Source organism: Artibeus jamaicensis, unplaced genomic scaffold (assembly GCF_021234435.1).
Source record: "Artibeus jamaicensis isolate MK-2021 breed Jamaican fruit bat unplaced genomic scaffold, CSHL_Jam_final contig_700, whole genome shotgun sequence".
Taxonomy (NCBI): Eukaryota; Metazoa; Chordata; class Mammalia; order Chiroptera; family Phyllostomidae; genus Artibeus; species Artibeus jamaicensis.
In genome coordinates, this window is record NW_026521930.1 from 14,883,890 (window position 1) to 14,905,874 (window position 21,985).

The window sequence follows — 21,985 nt, forward strand, 5'->3', positions numbered from 1 at the left end:
TCGACCTCTACATTCTGACATCCTTTCTTTTCCATTCACTCACAATGTCTGAAACACCTTTTTTTAAAGTTTACATGTTATCTTTAAAAACTACTTTAAACACACAGATATTCCTACATAACAATTTATGGCCATTTGTATACATATGCACACTACAAAATGATTAATTGAGTGTTGTATGTTTTTATCAAAGGAAACAACACAAAGATTCCTCCGAAGTCTTATTTGACTAAAGATGATTAATTTTAATTTTTACATGATCGGCATAATGCCATTAATCATTTAATATGTTTAATCATAATCTCTGTAATTCCTAATTAGGTTTATTAAGCTGAAACATCCAGCAGTTGTGCACAAATCCAAATCTAAGTTTCTTTCTTGGTATAAGAAGGAGCTTGTTCTAATTTGCACTTGAACAACAACTTCTAACAGGAAAAAACAAGTAGACTGGAAGTTTCTGTCTGAGCTGCTGCTTCTGGAAACTTAAGGGTACTAAGACCCCTGATCCCTCTGAAAATAATGGTTCCGTGATTCAAGGTCATTTGCATCTCATGGGCATGTAAACCAAATCTCACTACTAGCAGTGAAAACACAGTTCCTGTTCTGTTTGGCTATCAATGTTATAATATTTTTCTTCAACAATCACTTGAAGGTGGCAAGGTAGATCGTTCACTCCTTTACTTTTTTCATATGCTCATCATCCATTCACCTATTTAGTCAGTGAGTCAGCCAGCCATTAAACAGGCATTTGTCATTTGTCTACCATGGCTCATGAGCTGTTCATGTCACCCTGGTACAATACTTAAGTGGCTTCTCATATTTTGTAGGATGAAATTTAAACTCTTGCTCTGCACACAGGGTTCTTCATATTCTAACCCCCTACCTCCCTCTACAGTATGCTGCCCTGTTCCTTCTTCATACATGCCCCCATGATGTACTACAGTAAGGTCCATATGTACTCCTCTGACTCCAGACATGGTTTCACCTCTCTGAGCCTTTGCATATGTTTTGCTGTCCCCATCACAGTGTCAGTCCCCTTCACCTCTTCTCTTAGGCATCTCTCACTTAAGATTCAACCTACAGAACTGGCAATTCTTGTGGAACCTCCAATTGTGCTACATGCCCCTGATTTAAGTTTACTCAGTCCTCTGTGATTCACTCTCCTCCCAGCACTTAACAGTGTTATGACAGTTGACTTTAACTTTTTGTCTAGTAATAAAGTGAGAACTCTGTGTAATTTGGAGGACTTACTTCAATGGCTAGCACAGAGTAATTGCTCAGTAAAGAGGTACTTAATAAGCCAATGAGAACCTTTGCTTTATGGTTCACAAAGGAGGCTTTTTATGCCTCTCTTTCGACGTTAAAAAATTGTCACTCTAAAAATGTATTACATTTCATTTATTGACTGTATACCATGTGCCAAGAACTCTGCTGAGTAGAAGGATGTTATTTTGTTCAATATTCACAGTGCCTTATAAGGCATGCAGTATTATTATTGTTAATTTTCCAGACTAGAAAACTACCGCCATCCTCCTTGTTACTCATTCTGGAAGCATAAGCAAATTGTCATTGCCATCATAACATTGCACTAGGAAGTACAAGAAGTCATCTAGTAGGGCTTTGGATATGAACTCAGCTTGTAAAGTAGTTTGCCAGTCAACTGGAGGTCTTGATTTCAAAATACAATTCAGGGTATATAGGACTGAGAATAATGAAATAATAAAGGGAATCTGCCAGTTAATACAATGGTTGATGAGAAAGTTGCCAATTATGCTCAAGTTATTTTGGCATGTATATATTTTACTTTGTAAAATTGTCTTTATTATTTTACACCTGGCTGCTTGCATTGACAGTTTTTTTCTCAGCTATATGCTTCTAAATTGATTATAAGTAGGTGAGGACAATTCTTTGCCCATAAATTTGATGGGCTTCCACATAGGATTTTCATCTTGGTTTCAGAGAAGCAAGTACCTGATGTGGATGGCATCTACCTGCCACCTGTATGCAGTGTGTGCTAAATGGAGGGAAAGTAAAAATTAAGCATCTCCGAAATGTTCAAATTCTAGGAGTGAGAGTATGGGAATGATGACAATGATACTAAATAGTATTATGACTTTTTTCCTAGTTCCTGCCTATACATGGGTGTTGATATAGTAGCATGTTATCCAGGCTCTTATTTGAGAGGGATGAAATGGGAAGCAGATGAGTTATGTTAATAATGTAACATTCTCTACATCAATGAAGTGTAATAGAAAGTTCTGCAGTGATACAGATGTTCTGTATCTGCTTGTCCAATATGGAAGCCACAGCCACATGTTGTTACTGATCACTTGAAATTTGGCGAGCATGAAGGAGGAACTGAATTTTATGTTTTATTTAATTTTAATTTATTTACATTTACATAGCCACATGTAGTAAACTGTAATGAGCAGCATAGGTCTACACAATTAAGAGACAAAAAGTTCAAACCATAAAAAAAAATTTAAGTAAATCAGATGATTATTTGGACTACAGAATACCAAACAGCCTTTTCAAATGTTTTAGTATATTTACTAAGATTTTATCTGCACAGCCTCAACAATTATGTAGGCGCATCTTAAGATTTGAACAGCCTTATTAGGGGATCTACCCCCCACCTTTATCGGTGTCATCCCCTTGTTGATGATGTTTTCCTCTGATTGCCTCCATCCCATCCCCCAGCACCAGCTAGCACCTTACTTTGCATTACTTTCTCCTCAATGCTTATCTTCCTCTGACAGCTCCATATTTATTTATTAACAAGTTCATTGGCTGTCTCCCTGTGAGAATTATGCTTCACGAGGACAAGGATATTTGCTTTGCTCACTGCTAAATCCCTGATCCATGATGGGCAGAGTGCAACAAGCATTGGTTGAATGAATGCAAACAACTCAGCAGTTCTTTTCTGCCCTTATTCCTTTGTTCTGGCATTTTCCTACCATGCAGGGGATGCCAAAGCATTTTGAAAGAGAGAATTTGGGTCCACTCAGAGCCTCTATGTTTTGCTTTCAATTTTTTAGCAGACAGATGATGCAGCACCCACGGATGGCCAGCCCCAGACACAACCTTCTGAAAACACAGAAAACAAGTCCCAGCCCAAGCGGCTGCATGTCTCCAACATCCCCTTCCGGTTCCGAGATCCGGACCTCCGACAAATGTTTGGAGTAAGTACTGCCTTTCTCCTCTGCAGTGCCTGTTCTGGGCTCCCCAGAGTGCTTTCCTGTATGTAAGTTCTTGGCGTTTGTAATTCGGGGTGAGATGTTTACAAAGGAAAAAGGGGGGGGGGTTAGTTAATATATGGTGGTTAGGATCTCCTTATGATTATAGTATGAATATCTTTGCATATGTCCACCATGTTTCCATTTTGTCAGTGGTCTCCCACTGATTAGTAACTTAAATATCAAATGGAAAATTAACTCCCAGATAATACACTGTCGAAACAAGTCCACTCATGACCCCAAGTTGAGGGGCATGGATCCCATGCCATGGCTAAAATAAACATTATGCCTCATCTTGGCACTTTTCTCTATTGCAGTTGTCAGATTATCATGACATATCCCTGTTTATCTTCCTCTTTCCCAGGCACTGAGATGTCAGGTGCAGCTGTGGAGAATAACTAATTCTGCCTAAAACTTTATTAAAAGACAAAACAAAACAAAAGCTAGAGATTTCTAAGTCTGACTTGCAGCCTGCATTGTATATTCTCCTGGAATCAGTGATGAGGAGTCAGAGGTTCTTACTGTGTTGTTATATGTGACAAATAACAACCTTGTCCAGGGACCATGGTGAAATGCAGAAGCAACCAAAAGTCACCACTAATTCAGAGAATATAAATGATAGGGTTGCTTCCTCATAGAACATCATGACTCGGACAATATCTGCCTTGGGAAGAGATGAGCTTGCCGTTTCTTCTGGCTCAGTTTTACCAAGGGCATAGCTATGATGGGCTTGGATATTATCCATGTTTATAAATGTAGTCAGTCTATTTACCCATGCCACCCCAGCATCAGTGGGGAATATCTGTGGATTCAATGAACAGAACTACATTCTTAACATTTGACTTAGGTTGGCTGTCTGGAGATTCTTCTAAGAGTTTTTAGATGGATGCAAATAAGACAAGAGGAATAAGAAAAAGCCCAACTGTAATGCCTAGTTCTGGGCAAAGTAGATTTCATTCTCCATATGAAAAAGGAAGCACTGGCTGATTGTTCTGCAACTGTGGGGTTAGCTTGCACCTTTTATTTCTTTAACATGCATGATGTTTATCAAGTGCACATCTGACACAAAAGCAGAACAAGCATCCTAATATTTAAGATACCCAGTCTTGAATCCTGACATTTCAGAGGAAAAGGTCAGCTTCTGCACTTTCATCTCTCTCATTTGGTAATAACCTTGAGTTGAGCCCTCTAACTCTTGCAGAGCAGTGATACCCTCGGGCACTTTCAGGTCAAACATGACTTTGAAAAGTGCAGAGCACTCAAAGTTAAAGTGGAGGTTAAGTGTGTGTAAAGCAGTGAGACCATGTTTGAGTGATGGGAAGCCAGAGGAATTAGATTCCTTTTGCCACATCAGCTTAGGAAGACGTCTTGCTATTTGCACTAACCTTCAGTCCATCTTTACTCATCAAGTGTCACTGGGATGTTGGCTTTGAATTTGGTCCTTTTGATGACCATCTGGTGCTCTTTTATGGTGTCACTCATTGCAGCACACCCTAATTCCCACCCCTGAGGGTACTCTTTACTTCCTGATCTTCTGGGTTATCTTGAAAGTTATAGGAGAGCAACACTACCAAGTCAGAGAGGCATTCAATATATTCACAGACAGAACTCCCAAAGATCAGCTCATGAGTGCATGAATATGTAAACCTCTCTGCTCTTACAGGGGTAGGGCAGGTGCCACAGAGCAAAGTCTTGCCAAAAGATTGATCATACTAGCAGTTGTCGAACCTTGATCAAAAGCTACTGGTTTCATAGCCATTTTTTGTAAAAGTCAAAATTGTCAAGCAACTGACTAGACATCACTTTGACAAGATGATAAATACACTTAATATTTATGAGTTAAGAAAACACAACATATATTTAGTAATATTAAAATTAGTCTTCTCTCAAACAGCATCTGTATCCATTTAAAGAAGTATGCAAAACAATTTTTATGGGTTTCATCCATAAAAATTATTGGGCACATATGGATTCCTTGACTCTGCAATAACTTTGAGGCATCCTTTGGCTTACAACCATCATTCTGGAGAAATGAAATTTTAACACTAAAAAAAATCAATTCTCCCTGGCCAAACATCAGTGGTGGCAAACCCATTCTGGTTATATGATACATTTAGTGGCATGAATCACATTGAAAGGCATCTGTAAACATTCTGATTGGCTTTCCACACCCCAGTTGAGAGAATTTAGCATAGTTTCCTCCTTTGGGCCATACTTACTTGAATACATTACATTTTAGTTCCCATTTGGTATTTTCCAAGTCATTTTGACATGAGCTATCTTCTTTCCTTTTGGTGGAATATTTTGCCTTTGTCCCTTCACTTTGCAGAAGTGAAGATGGAGAAAAAGCCTCAGAAAAATCTCTGTGCTTTTCCCCTTTGTCTCTTTTCTTAAATATGGCCAAGAGGATTTCAAACTCAACACACAAAAAGACAAAATAGCAGCCTCCTTCTTCCAACTGCCTAAAACCCAGCAGTTTTCATAACAACTTCTGTAACCATTAATAATCCAGTCATGAAGTCGGCAACCTTGGAGGGCCTAATGGTGACCACAAGTACCCCACGTTTTGTGTTTAATTTGTGGCTTCAATGCTTCTTCCTTGCTATTCTACTTATCTTTTCTTCCACATGCACTTCGTATTGTCTGCTTTCTCCTCTTTTGAAGATACTTCTTTCAGTGTTTGTCATTAACTCTTCTAGTTCATTACAGATTTGCTTTTTTATTTCTTTTAAGATGGAGCATTTCTTGGTCAAGCAGTTATGTGGCCGCAATATCCAAAGTAGTAGTCTTTGTAAAGCACCACCTGGGGTGTGAGTGAATGGATCTACTATGTGATCATGGGATTGGTCCTGGATGTTTCACTAGAAGGAATCATTGGTTCTAGTCTGGCTACTTTCTTCTTGGTCTCTATCTTCATTTTGGAGATCACTCATGATCCTGTACTTCCTTTACATTGAATTCTTGATGATCCTATTAAAGGAATATATGGATTTTCAACAGATTAATTATAATATATTGCTTCTGAATGCAAAGCTTAGTTTACCCTAATACCCAAAATTTAAGTATTTCTGGGTTTGGGGAAAGAGAATTGATGGTCTATTATATTCTATTATATACATTCTATTATATACATCCAGACCACTCATATAACACATTCCATGGTAGAATTGTTTCAGAAACAACTGCTCAGTGAGTTCAGGTTTCAAATTTGCACAGTATCCTTGAGATCACAGCCTTGCTTTTTTTCATGAAAATGCATACTCATTGGGCATAAATATGATTTATTGAAATCTCTTTTTATGGCCACCAAAAAAAAACCCCAGATCACGTGACTTTCAGAAGATACAAAAGAAGCTTTTGTGATCACCTTTTCAGTAATAAAATAGAGTAATAGAGATGTCTGCATCTTTAATGTTAATGCCAGAGTTCCATCTACTGTGATGTTATAAGTTGTGAGGCCAGTTTTTCAGATATGACATGGTACCTCCTATGTCTGCATTCTAAACATGAAGTCAACCCCAAGAAAACTCAGGTGATGCATTTTCTTAGACTCTTTGCACACTCTTTGCACTAACCTTTACTTTCATGTTTCATGCTGTATCCATTGAACATCTTGCACAGTTTCACAGGGAAATATTTGATGTGAGAATGTCTACACAGCCTGGTACATATTTACCCATGTGTGTGCCTGTAAGCCCCTAAATTTTGTTCTTTACACAGCCATTGAGACACCTTGAGTGGATTCTGAGACGTTGTTGAACACTACTGAACATTGGTGTTGAGCAAACAAATGCTAGTTATGTCTGCGAATGAGTCGTGTCTATTTAAACTGAAAATGTGCCAGCTGTGTTTACATCATTAGAACCAAACTTCCCAATTAAACTGTTGATACTATAAATATAGTACACAACTGACTCAGAAATGGGGCTGACATCAGCATTCTTCTTAAGGCTCGTTTCCTTGGCTTTGAGAATCATCAGCCCAAGGCAGCTGCCAAAAGAGGCAAACATTTGAGACCATCTCAGGGCATATGGTGTCATCATTTCATTTAGTAAAAGACACATGCTAAGATTACTTTTTGATTGTTTTTTTCTCAACCAGATTTTATTTTAAAAGAAGTGTTTTTGTGTTGACTGCTTAGAGAATGTTCAGTGAAGGACATGTGTTTCATGGTTTTGGAAGAATTCCTTTTCAAGCATCTCTATCCATAAATGTGTGTGCTTTCAGGCTCTTAGGCCTGAAATACATATGATAGCATCTGTGTGAACTGACTCTTCTAAGGTTATATCAAAATTACTGCTTCTGAGGAATCCACAAAGCTGGAGGATTTTTTACTATGAAATTTAGTTCACCTTTCAATGGCAAACCCTTCATTCCCCAAATCTGAAAGTTTTCTTTTTCTATTTTTAATGATTTTCTCTGCTCAAAACTAGGGCACTGAGAATGCTCTGTAGAAGAATATTCTATTGACCAAAAGACTAGTTGAATGTCCAGAAATTGCAGGGTGAGTTAGCTGCACGTTTCTTGGTATTTCCATTATATGGGTTGACCTTGTTTTATTGCACCTTGCTGCACTGTACTTTGCAGACAGGACATTTTTACAAACTGAAGTTAAGACCCTCCACCAGCAGAAATTTATGATTCACAGAAGGCTCAGATAATGGTTAGAATTTTTTTAGCCAATACAGTATTTTTTTAAGTAGGGCACATACATTTCTTAGACATAATGCTATTGCACACTTAATAGACTACAGTATAGTATAAACATAACTTTTATATGCACTAGGATAACCCTGAAATCTGTGTGACTTGTGTTGTCATGATATTTGCTTTGTTGCAGTGGTGTGGAAGTGAACCTGTAACATCTCTGAGGTGTGCCTGTACATGCTAGCATCCTGCTATCTCCTCTTTTGGTTGAACCTTTTCTTCTTGATTTCTTCCTGTCCCTCTCCTTCTTTGGGAAATAAAGAAGCACTTCTGTTCAATAAGAAAAATTCAACTCTATGGTCTTCTTGGCAGGTACATATTCTGAGCAATGGGCACATTTCAGTGGCACAGGATGACATAGCTTTGGGTTTCTTTTTCTTGTAGTAAGAACTTTCATTTCAAAGTTTTGAGCTATTTATATTCTACTAGAGTATGCGTATGCTTTTCTGTCTTTCTAAGTAAGGTAAATTAATTTGTATGTTTCAGAGAATAGCCTCTATATGTTTCAAATAATTTTTTTAATCTTGGTGGGACTCTGTTGATACTCACTCTCAGGGCATACCAGCATTCTATGACTGATGCTTATTGGTCAGGATGTTGCCCTCAGTAATCTGTATTCACATTGTTTCTTCTCAGTCTTACCCCCTCCCTCTGAAACACTCTGTCCTCTGCTTCATAGAGGCTGCTTCTTTTAAAATAAAAATCTTCATGCTTTCCACCCAGGAGAGAGATGGAGTACAGAATCTCCTAGGGTAATAAAGGGTGCGATAACAATCAAGGCTGCAGAAGCAAATGAAACAATGCGAAAGCTCAAAACAAAGGAAAAAGGAGATGGAAACATCTTTTTTCTTATGTTGTCTTGTTTATTTTCTAACACTAATGTGAATATTTGCTCTCATTTTGCATCCAGGAAAAATTCCCGTCTTATTTTTTCCTGGGCCATGTTGCCTACTTTTATGCCACTCTCCCAGCCCATGTGGGGTTCAGCTTCATGTGGTTGAAGAAAACTGACAGGATTTCAAGGTTAAGGAAGACTTTGGATTCTCAAATGATTCTGCTTTCAGGGTCCATGTTCCCTTTTTCTTTTTTTTAAGTGCAAATCAAGAATTGCTTGATATCCTTTCTCACACGTACTACCAGATTCAGCAAAAAAAAAAAAAAAGACACAAGAGTTGAATTTGAATTTTAAATAGCAAGTGTTTTATTATATATAAGTATATCACCAATATTGTTATTTCAGGGTATGGTTATTCTGAAAAACTTGAAATTTAAATTTAATTAGGCAACTGTAGGATATACGACTGCCCAATTTATTTGTCATCTGAAATTGTGTTTCTAGACTTGAATATGTGGAGTTACTTTTGATTTTTATGGAGTGCATTTGTGCTAATTGTCTGAAATCTGTTTGTTTGTTTAACAACACGGAGAATCATCTGGAGAGAAGTGCATTTCAGCCTGAGGACTGATCACAACTGCGCTGGTGTCTTCATTTGATGGGTGTCCGTAGAGTGGGTCTTGCTTTCATCTGTTTGTACTTGTTTTACACAACCTGGCTGCTGCTAGCTTTTATGGGGGCTGGGAGTTAAAATCCTCGACATCATATTCTATTTGGACATTTTGCTACCAAAATCCCACTTCCTCAAGGGTTTTTTTCCAGTGATTAGTGGAGTAGCCAAGGAGGGTCAGCATATACATTAGACATTTTGAATCTTCACTGCTCAGTGCCTGGGAAAGCAATCCTGCACACACGAAGGAAGGCAGACAGCTCTAACCTCTTGATTACCTGTGTTGTACCAGACCCCTGCTGTGATATCTTTCTTGGTGGGGCATGCCCTAATATGGAAATAATATGTGTGATTGTATTTTCTCTTGGATCAAGTGCATTGTTTAATGATAGAACAAAATAAAATGTATATCCTTGTCAAAAGACTCTGACAGAGGGTACCATTACCAGTGTGCATAATATGATTTACTTCATTTCTCTTCTTGCTTATAAAATATTTCTATTTTTTTGCAGCAATTTGGTAAAATCTTAGATGTTGAAATTATTTTTAATGAGCGAGGCTCAAAGGTAAGCAACTTAATTCACTTTAGAATTGTGTAGCTTATTTTAAAATGCTCATTATAAGTAATGGGAAACAACTGCACTGTCTTAATCAGCACATTGTGAAAATATACTTAAGGGGGAAATCTTTAGAGACCAATTCTAGTTTCCAAAGTGGTGGGAAATATATTGGGCTCAGTTTAAAATATATAAGGGGATAATTTAGAATTGCTGTTTTAGATCTACCTATCTATCTATATATTTCAAGTTTCCAGAGGAAAATTACCCATGCTTAAAAAAATAATGTTGTTGCTGCATTTTTGTTTTTCAGTGATAATTATGTTCTTTATATTAAAAAGTGAGTTGATAGTCTCATGAGCAGGTAAATATGTGATTATTCTGTATTAATAAAGTGCAGTTATTTTCCTGGGTTGCAGGGGAGAAAGTTTTATATACACCAACCTTTTGAATATAGTGTGTTTTATTAGTTAGTGTGTTTACCAGTTCACATTTTGCAATTTGTCATTGCTTTGGTTTTGTTTTTCCCCAGAAAACCAATTTTTAGGTTGATTTTCCTAGAGCACACAGTATTAGTAAAAACTGATGGTCATATAGAGAGACTACAAAATGGAAATGTGTTGATAGAAAAGATAAAGGCCAAACCATCCAACACGTCCTCTGTATCAGTGATTGTCTAAGTGAGGGATCCAAACCAGCAGCATCAACATCACTTGGGGACTTCCTAGAAATACAAATTCTCAGGGTCCAAACCAGATCTACTGGCTCAGAAACTTTAAAATTGGGGCCCAGCCATCTGTGGTTTAGCAAAGCTTCCAGGCCAATTATTAAAGTTATAAACACCATGTCTTCTTGTTATAGGCAAAAGCCAACGCTTCATCTGAGTGCACAATGCCCCTTGGCCCTCTGGTATTCTGTGTTTGCTGAAATGTCCGCTTTCCATCTGCAACCACAGAAAACTCAAGAACCCCATGAGAATCTGCTTGAGGAAAACAGCCATAGCAGTGGATACTGGGTGATATAACAGGGGATGATGCTGTAAAAAACTCATATTGACCTCAGCAACCATATAGAAAACACTTTCAATAACTGTACCTTGTTTCCAAGTATCATTCCTCTGGTCATCAGGAAGTTTAAACTCCCTTCTCAAAGTGGAAAAGTGGATATTAAGAGAAAGTGCTCACCTGATACAGAGAGATACTGATTTTAGCTTCATAACTCTCCTTACACAGATGAATTGGGACAAGTCACTATCCGGAAGGGTTACTTGGAAGAACTGGTTTTATCTAAGGTGGCAAGTGCTAGCTAGCTTCTTGGGTATAGTAACCACGTCTTACCCACATAGCAAACATTTAAATTTATTATGCCTTGGATAGTCTTTACCCCTCCCTCCTAAGCAGATGTAGTATTAATGGAATAGGATGATGCTGATTGAATTGAGGGAAGAAAATTCCAGCATCCTCTTCCCCACAACCAAAATGATGTTGTGATGTACCAGATGAGTTAAAAAAATAATCCATTATAGTCGCTATAATTTTCTAGTTTAAGAATCGCTTTTACTCTATAATTTCAGATATTTTATAGTCATTCTTGTCATGTGTTAGTAGTTGACCTCCGGGTTACGGAAGAAAGAAGTTAACTCTCTTTCTACTTCTTGTATGAAAACTATTACAGGGACTATTTCTGTACCTGCAAAGCCAGGTGCATGAAGAAACAAATGTACCCAGTCTAATCCTTTCACTCAGGCCTGATGTATTCTGGGCAAAGTTATAGATGAGGACCTGAAATGTTGGCCAACCTTCTTCTAATCTAAATCTGTAGCTTCCCTGCTTTTAAAGTATTTTTTAAATTTTCTATTTAATTTATATTTTGTTTTGTAACTTTGGCCAGTTGGAGAAAGCTATTTGACTCCTTTCGAGAGCTGTTTTGGAACATTAGGAGAATTTCGTTTGCTATTTTGAAACTACAATGGCAATGCTATTTTTAAGACTTCTGTCATATCCATGATTAGCCTGTCTCTGGGGTTTTAGGAATAAGACCACTTGAGTTTGCCTCATCCAGAGACTGACTTTGTGGAGTTGCTTTAAAAAATCTGGAAACGTAAAAAATGCCCTCTTTCTCTGTGGGTACGCTGCCTCTCAAAGAACCCGTCTGGTCTTGCAGGTGTTGGGGCTGACTGTTTAGGTACGAGTGTCATAGAGACAGTCCATTTGGGATCTGCTAAATGGGGGCAGCGGCTCACCCAGGGATATTTTTCATACTTGACATTATCCTTTACGGGAAAGGGCCTATTTAAAGGAACATTTCCATTTTAATGGCTGAAAAACCTGAACTACTGTTATGACCTCATTTTCATCATGTGGTGCTAGAGATGCAGCCAGCAAGTGGGTGGGCCCTTAAGAGCTGGGAGCTCAGCTGCTGGCTGTTCTGTTTGTGGACAGTTCCCAAGACAGGTCACTTAGTGCTAAGTGAGTATGGCTGTGTGTTCTGTGGGTGTTTGGGGGTTTGTGTGTGTACGTATACACCTATACCTACACAAGCAGTGTCTATTTTATTCTAGGAATGTATAACATCAATAATGTACTAATATATGAATAATTATATGAGGAAACCACATTTTACAAAGATATGCCAGACTCTAAAAATGGAAATTAGTTACCACTTAGAGGTGAAAGGTTTTGTAATTCATTTTTCCTTTTAGGAGACTTAAAAATATTTTGTTTAGTTCTGAAATGTTTTGTTTGGGTATACAGCCAAATATAGCTACTTTTAATATACCTCAGAAACATACAATCTGGCCTTTGATTCAGTAGATACCTATAAGCATGGGTTATGTTCCCAGTACCAGATGACGAATCAACTGTGAGCAGGACAGGAGAGCCATCATCCTCACAGATGACGAGTAGCAGGAAGACAAACCACTGCAGTACAGTATGGTATGGTCTATGATGAATGAGAGACTGCCAAGACTCCAGACAGGCAGACTAGTGTTGCTAGAAGATGGTAAGCCTTCTGGGAAGATGGGGCATGTAAGCTGAAGGAGAAAAATGGCTGAGAATTTCCCGGGGAAGGGCAGAAGGGGAGGTGGCCTTCTAAGGAGGAGGAGTTGCCTGTACAAAGGTCATTGAGAAGAAGCAAGATGTGAAGCTCTTAATTCCATAGGAAAATGAACCTTCAGACTCTTATCAGTGGCTACCTTTGTTACAGATAGCAGTCCTCTGCACCAGAAATTGGAAGGATTGGATTTTCATATAAGATGAAAAATCAGTGTACCCATCCATCCTGGGTGCTTCAGAGCCTTCATGTAAGATATAAAATGTGTTCCATAATGCAAACGAAGAAAATTATTAACTTAAACTTATACTACAAGACCAAAGTAGAAAAATAACTAGGGTACGGGAAGGTCAGAATTCAGGATTCACAGAAAGTTTTAAAAGTAATAAAGTTGCCTTGGTCTGGCAGTCTATCTTAGAGTCACCATTGTCTGGCCTGTTGACTGGGCCTTCCCATGATGGGGTGGCACATGCCACCAATCCCCTTCTCCTGCAGCGTTCTTTATGTAGCCCTGTGTACTCTTGATCTCTAAAGGGTTACTCATCAGCATCACACTCAGTTTCAGGCCAGGTCCAGAATGTGCTTCTTTTGTTCCCCTTTTTAAGACTGAGATAAAAATATTCAGAGTATTTTTAAGAACCGCAAGATGCTGTTTCCTTGAGATGAAATTCGGACCCTGAGGCAGGTCAAAAGAAACAAGCTCAGCACCAGCTTTCAGCATTGCCTAGTACCTGTGCTTGATGGAGAGGCTACCTGGAAATGGCCAAGGGATGGTCTCTCTGTTCATAGTGTAGTTCCCTAGGTGAGAATTCTGGCAGTCATCTGACCCAGGAGGCCTTATTGCTTCTTGTCTGAGTAGGACATATGATGTTCTAATGGAGCAAGTAGGAAAGTCCCTTGGATATTTGGGGGACTGTTTCTGGAGCAAGCTGTTCTTGAACCCAACTTTGCCCAATCTCAACTCATCATCTTAGCGGTCTGAAAATAGTAGTATTGAGCAACTCAGAGAGAGAGAGAGAGAGAGAGAGAGAGAGAGAGAGAAGTTTAGCAAAAAATACTAAGAGTAACAACAATAATAAAAATAATCAGTGTACTGCCATTACTTCAAAACAAAGCAAGGACTTGAGAATGGTGTGGAATCTTTCTTTGTAGTTTATGAACTTTCTTTGGGATTGAAAATATATTTCCATCTCCACTTTTATCTCTTCCTGACATGCATAATGCAGATTTTAAGTGAGGATGGTTTGCCTTGGGTTCAGACTATATTCATGATAACTTGGTTCTTTGGGATGATGCTCTAGGCAGGTGGGTTGAATGTTCAGTTTCACCTGGCCACATTCTTCCTGACCTGTGGTGATAGTGTTCACAGACACTAATCATGCCACCAAGCTTTTCATCCATGAGATTTGGATTATGAAGTTTTCCTTCCTTGCTGACTAAGAGAATTGCCCCTGATGCAGCCAGAGTCCTGGTTTTCTTTATTTATTATTCAGTGTATGACAGCATAGCTACAGATGCTAGGGAATTTGGGTTATAGGCAAGGAAAAGAACATTGCTATATGATTTTGGCTGTACTCCTGTATATGAGATCCAAATAACCCTGTCAGGCAGATACTCACCCCTAAAATTCACCCCAGTCTACAGGTTGCTCTATAGAATTTGGTGATACAATCTTCTACTTCATACAAAGAACTGAAGTCTTCTTTTGATGATGCTTAGTGATGTGAGAGGCCGCGGGAATCCAACAGTAGCTTTTTCAACAGATTTCTGGGCTCCCCTTGGGGATTCTGAGCTGGTAGATATGTGGCAGGGCTTGGCATCTAAGTGTTAAATATGCTCCCAGTTTCTTCTGATATGCAACTAAGTTTGGGACCCACTAGCCAAGAGGCAAGGACATGAAAAAGAGCAAAACTCCTCAAATTATGTCATTTGCTCATTGAAGAGCTGCAATTTCAAAACTATTCTGTTAGCAAGTGAACATATTTGAGTACTGAATATTGGTATGCCACCTAAATAGAACTCTTCTGTTATGGAGCATATAATTTTATATTAATCAATTATTTCAGATATATCCTAATCACAGATCTTCACCATGGAAAATATTATGAAAGGTAATTCAGTCCAACCTCCCAAATTAAATATATTTATTTTATTTCTTCACTATAGTATCTTGTCAAGGAGTCATCTACTCTAGCTCAAATCCATTCAGAGCTGGTGTCTGTCTCCTCTAGATGAGTCCGTGTTAGTACTGGAAAGTCCTCTGTTAGGCAGACCATTGGGCATGCTTCTCAAATATTCTGAGCTTCACGGAACACTTTAGAGACCCAGCGAGTGGTGGGAGTTAACACTAGTTGGTTATGACTACCCCTTACTTATAATTACTGTCTGTTTTATTAGTGAAATGGAATATCTTCCTGACCCCAACAAAGCTTAACGCGAGCATTTACCTTTGCCCAAAGTTCAGATACCCCCACACATGGCATTCTTTCACCCAGCTTACACCATGGAAACCAGAACAATCTGGGCAAATTTACACTGGAAGTGTTTCAAAAGGTTGGTGTATATTTCTGAACAAGATGCACACATATTTTTAGGGGTTTTAAAAATAATGTGTTGTATTTTCTGTACTCTTCTTAGGAACAGTGTCAGTGAAGAAAAAGATGGATTTTGACAATGTGACGTTTAGTGGGGTTGTTTATGAGGCTGAAATATTAACACAAAATATGCCAGTGGTGAAGTCAAGGGTCTATGTGTCATCTGTCAGTGACAGAGGAAGTGTGCAGAGTGTTATTGTGAATAAAAGTCTATTAACAAAGCTGCTTCATTTTCTACCTGTGGAATTGACAAACGAGTACCAACATAATATGTTAGAACATTATACTATGTTTACTCATTTCCCTTTTTGGTTAATACAGTAGTCTGGAAAGATGACAAACTTAGAAGCATGTGTGTTATTTTTGGTGGGGGGGAGGAAGTATTAATACAAAAAAAAGGTACTTGAACTGTTTGCATTATTGATCAACTGATGTTTATTTCTATTCATTTCATGTGATTATTTTGTTTATTAGATCCAAAAAGTTAAGATTTATTATTAAAAAGGTCTTTCCTTTTTTAGGCTTCTAATTTTTATTTTTGAGAAGTAAAGGCTGTAGAAATGATCAATTTGAATAACCCTAAAACTGCATGAAGAAGAGATGTTCTTAAAACCACACGGCATGACTCTGTAGGCAATGTTAGAAGATTTTGGCATTCATTGTTGAATTTCGTGCACATGTTTTATTTTATTTTACTCTTAATTTGCATGTCAAGAAAGTGGTTCCCTTTTTTTCTCATTATTTCATTTTATTCTCTGTGAAGACACTGTAAATTTATTTTGATCTCATTTTCTTTCCGTTAGATTTATTTTCTTCTGTAGTGACGTTTAGAAAGGTATTTTGGGTATCATTCTTTGAATTCTTCAGGGGTTATAGCTAACTGGTGACAGAAAACAAAATTATCTTGTTCACATTTGTTGCTTACTGATTGCACATCTTAGTACTCTTATAATTTCTCTAATTTGCATGTTACAGAACGGAAGCCAGGACAAGACATAGAAATTAAAGCGAGAGAACATTACACAGTGGTCGTTGACTGAAATAATAATCTGCATGTTGTTTTCCCTTCTCCCTCCTGCATGCAGGGATTTGGTTTCGTAACTTTCGAAAATAGTGCCGATGCGGACAGGGCGAGGGAGAAATTACACGGCACCGTGGTAGAGGGCCGTAAAATCGAGGTGCATGTTCAAAATATTTTCCTTTACATCTTTTTGATAAATGTCTGCTTCACGCTCATTCGTTGTTTCAGATGCATCATTGTGTCTTGTATGTGACCCTGTTCCCTTCTCATTGTTTATATATATATATATATTTATATTTATATATAAAAAGGAAAACTGGCCTTACTTTTTTTTTTCGTTTTATTTTATTATGTTACTCTTATTACTGCTGAAAGGTGGATGGCAAACGTGAGACCAAAAAAGGTTAATCTGAAAGTTTTTTGTTTTTATTTTATTTTTTTATTTTCCATGTTTAAGAGTCAATGGGTGCAGTAGGTTCCAAACAGTGGAGAGAGAGAGTGTTACAAAACAAAACAAAATATAGAGCAGTTTTTTTTTTCTTTTCTTTTTCTTTCCACTGCAGGGTTGGTGAGGGATCCACAGTGGTGTGCAAATTAAGCCAAATTGTGAAAGAAATAGCATTCAAAAGAAAATTTGTTTTTTTTAAAAAAAAATGAGAGGTTTTGTCCTTAAACCTTTCATTTTTTTTAAGAAGCCAGTTTCAACCTCTATACTCTTTTGATAATAAAGTGAATAAGCAAACAGGATTTCCTGTGCAATATCTGGCCCCTCTTCACTAATAAAATAAACTCTAAAATTCCAGTACTCAGAATCTTCTCCTTCTACCACTGGATCTCCCTCAACATGGCCACGGGGTCATATTTGTTAAAACTTAAAAAAAATACCAGTTATGAATGCTTTAGTCTTTGGAGTAAGATGTTGCATATTTTGCCTTTCATTTTCCCCTTCGACGATAACGCTTAGGCCCCTCACCAAACTCTCAGTAACCATGGTAACTGTATACAAACCCATGCTGGCGATGGCGGTGAATGGTAAGTGGTGAAGTCCATCTGCCGTTACACGTATTAGTGCTGATATATCTATATACATATATATACCACGTGAACTTTTTGACTTGTTGTATTAAGTTTTCTTGATGCTCTATTTTTTTGGATATTGGTACGCCTGTAATTGAGTGTACGTTCTAAGCTAGCCTGGGAGGCACTGACTGGATTGAGACATGAACGGTGCACATCTTACTCAGATTGTTAACTCCATATCGTGTTAAACAATGCACCCTCTCTTTTATCCTTTTGTTAGCTGTGACTTTAAAGCTTGAATGATTTTGTTAATTCTTGCGATGTAAAAGGCTCTTGTTTCAAGTGTTGAATGCTAGATGTTGCTTTCCCAATGGTTCTTCCCCCCTGAAGTGTTGCACACGGCTAAAACTTGTTTGTCCCTTTTTTTGACATTTATGTTCCCTTGTACCTTGTCTCTCCCTTCTTCTACTCCACTGCATGTTCCTTCATATGAACTTTATTTTATGTTTAAAAAATATTGTTTCTGTGTTACCATGGAGTACACGCATGCTTTTAAATCTTCAATTATGCAGTTTCTTTTAATTTGCTTTTACTGTCTCCTTATTAAATTTTTAAATGATATGACATTGCTTTATTGAAATGATTTGTAAGTTTAAATGGTTATGAAGTAAATGTAATTATAAAAATGTATGATTCTGTTGTGCACCTACTGCCTTTATAAATTAAAATGCATTTTAGTTTTTTAATAAGTAATCACAGTCATAATGCATGCAACTAATTGAACTGTGGGCTGACCCCAGAATACATGCTCATTTGAGTTTTCTGTGTACATAGGTAAATAATGCCACAGCACGTGTAATGACAAATAAAAAGACTGTCAACCCTTACACAAATGGTAAGTACACGTTGGCCTTTTACAAGAACTCACCTCTGCCTCTGAATCTACTAAGTAATTTAACTAGGGAATCTGTTTCAACAAGCCATATTTGCCTTCACATGGTGACTGCTGCCCTGCTGCAGTGAACCACCTGAATCAATAAGATGATTTTCACAACAGAGGTGGGTTTAGTTTTCAGGTTAACTGTAGACATCCTTCTTCCAGTCTCTCTAGGATGGGGGTGAGATACAGTCATTATTTGAGAATTAGTTGGGTAATTTAATTTGTTGTTATGATAGCAAGTTGAAGGAGAATGAAGGTATTTTTTTTAACCATCACCTCCTCACTGATCACTAATCATACCTGGATGTGTGGCTGCAGAATTCAGTTCCTCCCTTGAGTCATCTTAGGAAGTGGCTTGGGGGGCACCTCCTGATGCGCTCTGTGGTGACAGCAGAATGTGTGAGTGCATTATTTCTTACTCTCTGGGTTGCCCAGTGTCAATGACCCCTCAGGGCAATTCATTTCAGCCCTTCCTAACCAAGATGTTGCAACACTCCCCACGCTATGAATTCTTATATAACGTGAATTCATACATACACCCATACATACACACACACACACATATATATATATATATAGTTATAAAAAATGTTCAAACATTTTGATTCTTTAATCCTCTTCAGGGTAAATCTGTAAGATATATAGGGAGAAAAGCTGCTGATATGCTGATCACATACTTCATTGTACCAAAAATTATAAAGAAAGTAAGGCACTATTAAAGTTTATGTGCTTAGTAGAATATTATACCCATTGAAATGAGCTGAGTAAAGACTGAAAGAGCCCCATAATGAATGAAAATTTTTGAAATTAAAAATTACATGTATAACATGATTTGAACTAAATTATGATGGGAATTATACCAAAATGCTAATGGTTGAGTTGAATTGTGAGACTGAAAGATATTTTTTCTGTGTTTTATAGGTTTTTAAGAATAATATAATTTTATTACTGTCATAAAGGGAAAGTACTGAATTTTCCATTTTTAACATTTTAATTATATATAAAACATGGAAATATAGAATCACTTGCAAAAAGAAAGAAACATAAAAGACTAAATATATTTTGAATGACACCTGCCAACTTAGTTTCCTATTTTCCTCCTCAGAGGATATGCCACTATTACAGATATTTTTATTTTGTATTTTATGCACATACATGGAGTATTTGTTTACAGCAGTGACATTATTATATACATGCTTTTTATATAAATAGTATCATGGTGTACAGACAGATCATTTTTAATTGGTTTTCAGAAATCCATTTGAAGTTCTTTCAATGTTAATACCTATAGACCAAGTTCATCCTTTTTAATAGTTACGAAATATTCCATACACGGATATATGGATTTATTCTGACTTTTCATACTGATTGATTTAAGTTTGTTTTTTCTGTATAATCATTACCATTCTGTAGTTTTGTCCTTGTTTTTCTTCTTTCTTGTGCCAGTGGCTGCCAATCTGGCTAAGTCAGTTTGTTCTTATTTTTAAAAGGGACACCATTAAAGAAAGATATATCTCAATATAATAGGGCTCTAAACTGAAAGTCCAGAAGAATTATTTATTCTGCTGACCCATTTTCCCAGCTCCAACAACCCAAGACATAGCCTTAAATGGAATAGAGAAATTTCACAACAGACTTTGGATGCCCAGTGCTGAAATAAAGCCACCCCTGATTTATGTGTCATGAAGCCTTTCGACTTGGGTAAAATGACAGCTCTGCAACTTGTCAAAGTTAGCATGTGATGACATCACCCTGACTATTGGGCATTTAAAAAAATTATACACTAGTCAGTGTGTGTGGGGGTGTGCATGTTTTCATGCATATGCATGGGTGCTTGTGTGTACTGTGTATGAGAGAAAGTGAAGTAGGGAAGCTAAATATTATTCCTTAAGCCATATGTATGCATATTTATTTTAAAGAAAGAGTTATTGATCAATGTCATAACCAGAGGCTAAAAACTGGACCTGTGGGATTTTGCACACAATTCAAAGCACATGCATTAATAGCCAACATTTCTGGAATACTAACTGTATGGTGTTATGTTAAGCATAATAAATACCCTGGGCCCACATGAAATTCTGTGATGAGGAAATAGTGATTCCTATTTTAAAGGTGCAAAAACTGAGGCTAGAAAGGAAAAAGTTATTAGTGAAGTCATTTTCTTTTGTTATGAAGTAACAGGATCTCCTGGCTAGGCCTGTGTGTGTGAGAGTATATCACTTTCCCTCTCATCTTACAGGACTGCACTCAAGTAGCAACAGGCCACAATAACAAAAAGGCTTTTAAATGTGGACCCCAACTTTCTGCCAGGTGTTGGTATAAACACCCCACATCCCATTCCAGGTAGCCATGCATTTCATTCTTAGTTTCCAGAAATGAGCCGTGCGAGTCTCTCATCCATGTATCTGAAAGAGGCTACTCAGAAGCTTATCCTGATGCACGGACTGAGGATGGTACCTAAGGGGTCAATAGGACAGTCATAAAATAACTGACTTGAAAAATCAAATGAAATTCCTAATTAAATAAAAGCAGTTGGAGTTCTTGGAAACTTTTGGTATTTAAAAAAAGTTATTGTCAAAGCTTTTCCAATTTCTAGTTAATGAGTATCATCACTACAAAGACATTTTCTGATAAATAGCAATAAAATGTAACTGAAAAAACAGAGACCCTCTGAGATCTTTAACAAGACTGATTATACCAAGAAGGGATATTATCACCATACACACATACAAAAGAAAGTGGTAACTGTGTGAGATGATGGATATATTAATTAGCTTGAGTGTGGCAAATACTTTACAAAGTCCACATATATTAAATCATCAAGTTGCATACCTTAAATATGTACTAATTTTAGTTATCAATTATATACCTCAATAAAGCTGGACAAAAAAAGTCAGGACCAATAAGTCACATTAAAATGAGAAAATTAAGTAATCAGTGAGATTCATTAGCTATTGAATTCATTCTCAAAAGCCATAAAACTTACACCTCAGCAAAGTTAAATGTTACTAGAGTCATCATATTTTGAGGTCATCTTCAAATGGTGAAATATAACTATCAATGTCAACATCATAGTTTTGCATTCCTTCAGTCATGTATCCAACAAAAGTTTGAGTCGCTGCAAAGTTTCCAGTGATTAATAAGATTGGCTGTGAGATGGAGGACCATAGTTAATACTATTATAGAGAAAGTGGATTCTATTTTTTAGGATATTTTAACTTGGATATAAGAGAAGACTATAGAATAACATATAGGGATTTTGAAATCCCATCAGAAAGCTCCACAAAGAGAAAACTGGGCTACTTCTATGTTGCTGATTTTTCCTGAGAATTCCAAAACTCAGAGAAGAGT

The 21,985-nt window shown here is 37.3% G+C and overlaps 1 protein-coding gene across 7 annotated transcripts in view; it reads left to right on the forward strand.

The window, feature by feature from the left end:
- The window catches only part of RBFOX1 (RNA binding fox-1 homolog 1), a 1,505,061-nt gene that overhangs the window by 1,377,548 nt on the left and 105,528 nt on the right, over positions 1-21,985 (forward strand). For all 7 annotated transcript variants that reach the window (XM_053671753.1, XM_053671755.1, XM_053671757.1 and 4 more), the window contains 4 exons: positions 3,039-3,182; positions 9,961-10,014; positions 16,739-16,831; positions 18,529-18,589. In XM_053671753.1, the coding sequence (XP_053527728.1) occupies positions 3,039-3,182; positions 9,961-10,014; positions 16,739-16,831; positions 18,529-18,589 (352 nt within the window). The remainder of the gene's footprint in view (positions 1-3,038; positions 3,183-9,960; positions 10,015-16,738; positions 16,832-18,528; positions 18,590-21,985) is intronic.